General features: G+C 37.7%; 1 protein-coding gene across 1 annotated transcript in view; it reads right to left on the bottom strand.

Annotated features, from left to right (window-relative positions):
- Nucleotides 1-2,573: 2,573 nt before the first annotated feature.
- Nucleotides 2,574-10,039, bottom strand: part of LOC129250827 (calcium-dependent secretion activator-like) — a 62,889-nt gene continuing 55,423 nt past the window's right edge. Inside the window, exon 4 of the mRNA XM_054890410.1 lies at nucleotides 2,574-2,677. Coding sequence (XP_054746385.1) covers nucleotides 2,607-2,677 — 71 coding nt within the window. The 3' untranslated portion in view covers nucleotides 2,574-2,606. The remainder of the gene's footprint in view (nucleotides 2,678-10,039) is intronic.

Raw genomic sequence — 10,039 nt, 5'->3', positions numbered from 1 at the left:
TTACAAGATTAGTGTAGGCGAGCTCGAAATCAAATTGCCCTGCGTTGGGCACAGGTATATACTTGCTGGCGACTGCACATAAGGTGAAGGATCAGCAAAAGCAAATGGGTAAACAGTACGTACTAAAATTAAATAGAGAAAGTTAACAGTTTCATTCTTTGAGATTTGCTTTGATTGCTGCGTAAAGCAATTTACAAAGGTTTGTATGTACAGGGTCCAGCACTTGAAGTGTAACCAATTGAAAGGGTCATACATTGAGTTTGGAAAATTACTTTTATTCAATTTAAAGTAAAAAATGTGTGAAAATAATTAAGAATCAATTTACTTCTGCACGATATGATCACCTTTTGCCTTGACTGTGGCCTTGAGACCGTCCAGAAACGAATCGCAAGCTGTCCGAATGTGACTTGCAGGTATTTTGGCCCACCCGCGGACTATGGCTTTTTTCAGCGCCTCGAGATTGGTGAATCTCTCAGTTCGGACCTTGCTCTTCAAAGAATATTCTATTGGACTCGCGTCTGGTGGATTTGAGAGCCATTGTGTGGAGGTTATGAAGTTCGGAACGTTGTTTTTGAGGTATTTTTGGTTCATTCGAGCTTTGTGAGACAGTACCGAGCCCTGTTGAAACGTCCATGGTCTGCCAGCCAAAGCCGGCTTCAAAGCAACCTACAGAATACTTTCCTGATAATATTTCGGATTTATCTTAACGCCAGGCTCGATGAAAACGACTGGAGGGCGCCCATCTGCGGTTACAGCGGCCCAAATCTTTACCTGTGGCGGGTGGTGTCTCCTAATGGCCAATCGATGTCTCAAATGACTCTTGTATGAACGGTCGGTCAAATAAACCCTATCGTTTCGGTAGTTCACGAACTGCTGAATTTGAAAAATTTTTTGATGACCATCTCCATGACGTCTCGCGATGCTACCAGTATCATTGTAACGAGAAATGTTGCGCTAAAGTAAACATTTGTAAGAACTTAAAAAAAAAAACAACTATTACGTTTGAAATCCATTACTGTTTTTCTTTGTTTCCAAAATGCTTCCGCGTGCTTGTAAACAAAATACTCGGTTCTTTTGTATGCCGCACCGCTCTGGGCTGATATACTGAACTTAAATAGCTTCCCAAAAAAACTAACAGCCGTCTATCCGCTAAGCGCTTTGTGGACTATCTGCAGCTTCCGTACAATTTCGGACGATGCTTCCTTCGTTATAGCAGGTACGGCTATCTGAACACGACGGTAGAGCAAGTAGTAAAACTATTGCAGAAGAAGAAAGGCGTCGTTCGATCGCCCACTGGAAGACCATGGGGACACAAACTTCCACCTAACCCAATTTGTTTCAAGGCACGGAGTATTCCGAGAATACCTCCATAGATTTGGCCATGACTGTTCCCCAAGCTGCCCAATCTGCACGGAGAGGGAAGAAGACGCTGAGCACGACTTGTTCCAATGCCCACGCTAAGCTCCCGAAACCTGTGGTATATTAAATGGAGAAAATATTATAGATTTTATGTTAAGATCGGGTGATAACTGGAAGCGAATCTGCGAGCATGCAAAATATATCAACAATGGTCTAAGATGCGCGGAGGTTCGTAGACGAAATATTATAACTAGCAGCCTATGAGCTAACCAGCCCCGTGTGGTAATTTCCTTTTAGTCAGTTCCCCGAGCAGAGTGGTAGATAGTGGAGAAGTGTTTAGTACTTAGGTGTATCTGTGAGGCTACAAGTCGTGCATACTGCTATGCTGGTATAAAATTACTCATCAAAGTTTCCTCTTCACGGGCGTCATCCCGGAAAAAAACTAATTTTAGGCCTCTACATGCGTATGTTTTTAAAACTAAGCTAGTTGTCATGACGCTGAACAGTTTCAAATATTGTACAGCACAATAAAAAAAATTCAGTGATAAGTTCGAGCTCATATTTCAACCAGCAAAGTACTTTCATTCATATAACGAGCCGCCCATATGGCAATTTTTCTCAACGATGAAAAAATCCTTTAACTAAGATTGAAGAAATCACAGGCGACCATGCGAAAATAGTCTATCATGAATATTTGCCAATATTTAGTGAATCAAGAATTTATGTCATATCGAATGGTCGCTGCTATATATATGTTTGCTCCCAAATATTTATGTGAATATGTCTTCTAAATGCTCAACAGCCACAGCTGTTGTGTGTCAAGTGCGCGCAGGAGCGCAGAGTAAGATGCAAGAGATAGCAACAAGTAGCTTATAATAAATTTGTGTACCGGACATTTTCATACTAGAGAAAATCTCGAAACAATTGATAAAAAGTCCACAAAAATATATGTATTGCTGCAAAGTTAGAAAGTTACTCTGATACCAGAGTGCGGCTTATTTGGAGGTTTGGAACCGAAGTTGCCGAACGTTTAATATTGAAGAAATCACTGAAGCTTCTTTGCGCTGTTTTCACCTACAGTATTGTTCATAACAACAGAGACCAAAGCCTCAAATTGTTAAACTAAAATTTTCAATGAATATGCCCTTTTTATTTCTAAAATGTAGTACATAATTCTCGTCTTGAACACTAAAATTCACATATCGAATAACAATGTACAACTTCATAGTAAAGACCTAAAAAGTGGTTTAACCGTTTGAGTCCGGGGAATTGCTATCGCCTTCACTGCGCCGCATATATAATACGATCACCAGATTACCTATAATGGCAAGAAATAATTCTTACAAACAATTATTTATGTACCAAAAAGAGTTATATGAAAATAGTTGGCTCATTTTTTCTACCGTACCACAATCCACGGCTCTGCTACATTAGTGCTTACCACTGTGTGTTATTCATTTATTTATCAGTAGGAAAACTATTTTTATTGTTTTATAGGAATTAGAAATTGTTTTCATTTTTTTATCAAGCGTCATACTGATAACTACGAAATACACCATGTTAAGTTCTAATTCATCTGAAAATGGGTATGTTATGAAAAGTGATAATGATTAGCATAGTAATGACTTTAAAAGTGATAGTGGAAGTGACATCATCATTCGTTTTAAGAGATTGCGAGTTGTTAGTGATAGCAGTGATGATGATGAAGTAACTGAAAGTACCTCCAATGACACCAATAGTGGGATGAGTAGCTTCCAGAATTTATCCTTAACAATAAATTAAAATTTTTTAATATGGGTAATAATTAATCTACGAACCGTCGAAATTCGATGGGAAGATTTTATAATTGGATCTCACCAACTATTAATAGACCATTAGGAACGCAAGAAAAGCAGTTTGGGATAAATACTTACAGAATCTAAAAACGATTCTAGGCAGGCTAGTAGGTTTAGATGAGAACATTAGGATCACACTGCCGAAAGTGTTATTAAGTCCATTACACTGCCCTGCATCGGTTTTGCGAATAAGATGGGACCTAGTGATCCCGAAGGGAATTTTTACGCTAAGCACGAATCCGAGTTCAAAAATTTTCCATCACGTCAGGTTTTCGAGAAAAAGGGGGTTGAAACCCCTAAAAATAGCGTATTTGGCCATTTTTCAAAAATTGTGGAGCAGAACCCTAACGTGCTACGATCTTCGTTATTGTCAGTAATTGAAGGTTGAACTTTGCTCTTTGAAATAAGCCCAAACCCAAATTGTTCGCATGCACCCTTAGAGTAGGGGGTGTACTTATGTCTACGGGGGTAGAGAAAAAAATGAACATAGGAACTTATCTACACCCAAGATAAGATATAATGAAAAGTGAATGAAAATTTAGTTGTCTATTTAGTAAAATACACTACGCAGAGAAAAATGAAACTCCAATTTAAAAAACTTGTATGACGTGATAAGAAAAACCAGCGATACACGGGTACTTTTTTATGTATTTTATCAGGTGTGCGGTCGTGTGTCAGACGATGTATTAGATTTGAAAATTTGAATTTGATTTTTTTTATTTCTTTTTAAATGGAATGTTTGACTTCAGATTTGTAATTAGCGACACTAAATACCTTAGGAACACTGCACTTTTCATATGTAACGAGAGGTAACTGGGTTAGGTTATGAGATGTTCTTAACATACAAATAATCAAATCAGAACGTAAAATTCCACTTGAGCTAAAAACAAAGGATAATAATATAACAAAGAAATATTTAGAATATTTATCTTCTAATTACAAAATAAGTTTTGAGCCACCAAAAAAGAATAATACCCCAATGTACAAACTGGCAAAGATACGATGTACATATATACTTATACTTATATATATGTAGATATTTAGTAATTTGGCTGAGATGTTTAGGTCTTCGCCGTTTTCCAAATAAAAAATCTTTAAATTTAGAATTTTTTCGAAACTAGTTTTGCAACAAATTTTGTTGGTATCATCTCTTTTAAGCCTCTTCTAGCATATTCTCAGGCAAGTTATAATTCGCCTCACCGTATCGCTTTATTTTTTGATATTGCCGCTTCTAGCGATTTGGTTAAAAAAAAAATAAAAATATTACAGTGTTATTTCATACAAAATGTAATAAGTTTGCTTCGGATATTTTTTATTTTGTTATAGTAGCCAGGATGAGTATAGGTATATGTAAGTGATCCTTTTCCTTGAATGTAATTTGCACAATTCCAAAATCTATGTCGTTCGGAAGAATATAATAGTCCGACAATAGACATATTGGTATTTACGTTATTGTCAGCTAATTGTGCTTGCCTTTGTATGATATAATACTTACAGTCTGTGTCAGAAGAAAAGAACCGTTTTTTTTTCTTGTAACTTCAAGATATATTTCGTTATGCTTTTTGCTACATAATAGTCCCACTCAAGGGCTACGACGTCAGTGTTAACTCAAGTTAGTGTCGTTCGAAACTTTCCCGTAAATGCAACCAATCAAATATGAGTGAGAAGTACACGAAGCATTTCGAGGCGGTATTTTTATGCACGCATTCGAAAGGGCCGAAATTACCTTACGCCGCGGCTGCAAAAGTGATTAGAAAATCAAAACAGCTTGTTGAGATGTGGAGTCAGTGGTATAAAGTGTACAAAAATGTTGATGATTTTTCCGAGAGCGGCTTGAAGCGTGTGACTACAAAAAAACAGGATAAAGTGATCATCCAACTTTTTAAGCGGGACCCTTCTTTGTGACTACGCCAAGCACGCACAATTCTTGCTAAAAAGAGAATAGATGCGAGTATCAACACCACTCAAGGAGGCGAACATATCCTACCGTCCCACATCATCAAAACCTCTGCCCAGTTCCTAGACGCCAATCCCATTGAAAATGTGTGGGGAATTATGAAAACGCATCTTGCCGGAAAGGCAGTTTGTCGACGAGCTATGCAGAAAAGCCGGTTGAAGGCATGCCGAGACGATGCCAGGCTATACTCGGCAACAATGGAGACTACACGGCTTATTGAGTAATTGCGACTCATAGTTTTGTACATACTTTCATGTAAAAATTTTTTAAATATGTATCTTTTATGCTTCATGAATAATCGCGGTTTCTTTTTTCTGACACATACTGTATCTGGTCATGGGTTGTAACGTTCTGAATTTGTTTCAGACAGCAAGATACTACTTTTTCTGCGCCTATAGACGCTACCACTCATACATATGTATTTTTCTGCCATAAAACGTATGAAAACCTTCATTAGGAACATACATATGTCGCTTCGCTGGCAGAAATAAGAATTAAAACTACATTGAAAAATAAATACTAGCGATATTTTATTTTTTTACTAATTATTTCACCAAAATTTTTACCGTTACGTCGGAAACTTCCTTGGAATCTGGCCCCCGTCCTACATGCCACTAGCTGGAGAAATGATGTTGGATGCTATACTATCAAACTGCTAATGGCATAAGGACTGTGTCCCAACAGGCGAGCTTACTTTTGGGTCACACGATGTGGGCTAAGTTTAAACGCGCGTAAAACAGAACTTATTCTATTTACTACCAGCTATAAGGTAAAAATGTTAACCCTACCAAATATTAATGGATAAACTCTCTCACTTCCAACCAGTGCAAAGTTCTGAACTCCAAACTTAGCTGGAAATTAAACATTAAAGAACGAGTAAACAAAGCAGAAATGGTTTTATATGTCTGTAAGCGTATGCCAGGAAGGGAATGGGGTTTTCAACACAACTACAACATTGTACGTACATATGGTTGTATAAGGCGGTTATACGACAAATTAACGTATGGCTCGGTAGTTTGGTGGAAAGCTCTAGGGAGAGAGTACAACATCGAACTACTTGGCATAATACAAAGATCAGCTTGTGCAATAACGGCCGGTGCAATCAAATCATGTTCTAGCGAGGCTCTTAGTGCACTGACAGATGTTATTCAGATAGATTTAAATATCAAGAAGATGGCAACCATGAATGCATTTAGGTTAAATGAGGCGGGTCGCTGGAAGGAAAAAAAACCTATGGCCACGCCAGTCTATTATTGCGACAAACTCAGTACACCGAGTCCCGACAGTAACATTCAATAGGAATTTTTATCTCAGAAGGAATGGAGTAAGGAATTCTCACTTAACAACTATACAGATGGCTCTAAAATAGATTGTGGTGCTGGAGTAGGTATGTATATATTTTCAAAGACTTATAATAGAAAAATTTCTTTTATTTCTTTCTGAAGTCTTCAGTGTCTTTCAGCTGGAAGTACTGGGGAAGCTTTTATTTTTAGGGGCAATATCGCTATTCTTTCGGATAGCCAAGCTACAATCCAGGCACTGGATTCGCCTGGTGGAACAAGGAAGGAATAGCCTTACAACCTTGAGCGTAAACCATAAAGTTACCTTAATTCGAGTCCCGGGACATCAGTACATTGAAGATAACGCAGAAGGTAAAAGCAGATGAACTGGCAAGAGGGGATCAGCCATGAAAAACGCTATTGCAGAAACGGTATTCACACCACTGGGTGCAATCAAGAACACAATTCCTTCAAAACACCTTCGAATCAGGGATTGTAAATTTGAACCCAGATGAAATGAAAAATTACCAAAGCATTATGGGCTACCTACAGCCTCAAACACGTCTCAACGTCAATATTGATAAACATGAAACGACGGGACGCCTGGAGACTAACGGCAGTCATAACTGGCTTTTGGAAAGCAGGCCACCAAAATAGGCATGCCGCACAAAACACACTGTCACAGAAAAAGGAAACAATCTTCCATTTCCTCTTATTAAAGGAGAGAATGTCAACCCTGGGCAAATCGCTCTTCGAGGGTCTCGAACAACTGTCTGGCTTAGAAGCCAACAGCCTAATAAGGTTCTTGAACCGCACAGACTGGATATAGTAATGTTGTAAATTTCTGTTAAGCAAGTTGGTAACGTGGATGTGGCAACAAAATGGTGCGGAAGCGCTAGTTAGATTCTAGATGAATCACCACTTCAACCAATTAACCCACTAAGATCAGCCTGTGCAATAACGGCCGGTGCAATTACGCCACGTACTAGGGAGGCTCTTAATGCACTTGGCAATAGAAGAAGCTTGTAGGCTACTAACCGCAGATTTCTCTTTTAAGGGCAATATCGCTATTCTTTCGGATAGCCAAGCTGCAATCCAGGCGCAGGATTCAGTTACCACAACCTCTAAACTGGTGGATCAGAACATATGCAAAGTCAACATTGACAAATTGACATTGGGATGCCTACAGACTCGCGGCAGCCATAACTAGGTTATAGTCCATAAGTGGCATGCCTTAAAATATAGGTATACTGCCCTTGTTGTGATCAGCCGTAGAAAAAGGAAACTATCTTCCACTTCCTCTGTGAATGTCCTGCCCTATAGAAGGCGTGGATGTTAACCCTCTGCAAACCGCTTTTTGAAATCCTCGAAGAGCCGTAAACAATCGCATGGACTGGATATATATATATATATATGTATGTATATATATAATTGTCGCGTACACCCGTTTTGGGTGTTTGACCGAGCTCCTCCTCCTATTGGTGGCGTGCGTTTTCATGTTGTTTCAGCATCGAGCGGCGGATATTTTTTATGAGGAGTTTTTTTTATGGCAGAAATACACACACTGGATATAGTCGGAAAGAAAAGATCGTATAACTTATTGGTAGCGCGCCTGTGACAACAAAAACAGCAGAAGCACTAATTCGATTTTTTGTGAATCACCAATTCAACCAACCTGTCTACGCTCTTTACGTAGCTATTCAGACTCTACCCATGCCTATTTTTAAGGCACTATCAAATATCTGCTAAAGAATAGTGTGCATTGAAGTCGTAGTGATTAGTAATATTTGGAACTGTTAAGTTGTTTTAATTGTGATTATTAGAAATTATTCAATTTTTTTAGTTTCATTTTTTTTTCTCATTCGTTTATTAAGTCTATGGTTACAAGACCTTTCTGACTAAAGGTACAACATGACTTAAAGACGTCGAAGTAACTTGATTCCAGCAAAAATTTGAGACTGGGAAGGGCGAAACCCATTTTGGGACTATTAGAAATTATACTAATATATCTAAGGTGCATAGTAATGCGTGCATAATTTAAATAATCTGATTTAAAAATTTTAACATGTAACGGAGAGTGAACACGCAAAACCCTTTGGGGAATATTGAACTTTATCTACTCGAATAGCTCAAAGACGATGCTTATAAAAAGGATATTTAAGCGACTTCCACTTCCATTACTAGCTTATAATAGGTTTTCACCATATACTAGAATAAGTATAAGCCCTGGGTTTTCAGGTTTTGGGTTTCAGAGAATTGTCAATGATTCCACTGCGTGTTTGATAAAAACTCTGTTTAAACTTTCATTCGTTTATTTAATTATTTTTCAGAAGTGTGAATTTCTACAGATCTAAAATTGTGCATAAAACTAAAATTATTACGTTGATTTTGTCATTCGAATAAGTGAGTGAAACATGAGCTTCTACGTAAGCTTGTTTAAACATTACATTAAATAGAAATAATTCGGTTGATGAGTGTATGTAACCTTAAAACTTTAGAACCGAGTAATCGCTTGGTTTGTTATTGTGTTTACGGTTATAAAGACAAGGGCGGTTTTTATAAAAGAAAATTTCCGCCTGGTCGCGCTGGAGTTGAGTTATTACTAAAAATCGTATTTGGGGTCCGATTTGTATATTGTTGGGTAACCCAATTACAAGTAATGATAACTATCATCGTCATTCCCGTATCAGCATTGATCTGTAGAGGATAACGGCAGAACGCCTGGATTGTTTCATATTGCCAGACTTTCCAATACATTTAAAACATGTTCCAATGTTGAGTACCATAATCCACGAAATACGATTGGAAATATATTACAAAGGAAGTAACAGTATTGGTGTCAAAGATGAAGTTGCATAATATCAAATGGGAATATATGTACTTATATGAGTCAAAAAAGTATTCGCACACTCGAAAAATCAAAGTTCTCAGTGCTATAACTTTTATTTTAATGAAGGTATAAAAAAATATAAAACGGTATTTTCTAAAAGTATTTGTTTATTACGTATCTGAAAAAAAAATAGTTTCGACTTATGTTTACAAGCTCAACTTTGAAAGGTAAAATAAGGCACAAATTCACATCAAATAAGCATTGGCACAGATAGCGTAATCAGCTTGCTCCATTGCAGCTGTAACGCGCTAATATTTTGTGGGTCCTCTATTAGACTGAATAACGGCCTGCAAAAGTCTCTTGATACTATTTACCAGATTTGAAGTTTCGGAAGGTGTTATTTTACTCCATTCCGCAATTATTCCCTCTTTTAGAGAACGCTTTGACGTTATGTGTCGAGATCGTATCTTCCGTTTACATTTTTTGATCATACCTTGCTGTTTGCAATAGCATATCAACCACGATATCAACCAAGATAAGACGAATGTTTTGGGTAATTATCTTGTTGAAATTGCCAAGTTGTTTCATTAAGGTCTAGTTTTCCGACACTTGGATTTAAATTTTCTTTAAGAATGTCGCGATACACATGCTTATCCATTGCCTCATCTATGAACACGAGCAATTTCCGACAAAGGGTGCCGCGAAACTCCCCCAAACCATCACATTTCCTCCACCGTGCTTAAATGTTTTGAGCAGGTTGTTCTCTTGAAGCTCTTTA

This window comes from Anastrepha obliqua, chromosome 6 (assembly GCF_027943255.1).
Source record: "Anastrepha obliqua isolate idAnaObli1 chromosome 6, idAnaObli1_1.0, whole genome shotgun sequence".
In the NCBI taxonomy this organism is placed as follows: Eukaryota; Metazoa; Arthropoda; class Insecta; order Diptera; family Tephritidae; genus Anastrepha; species Anastrepha obliqua.
Note: the sequence above shows the minus strand (reverse complement) of the source record. Positions and strands in the feature narration are given on the sequence as shown.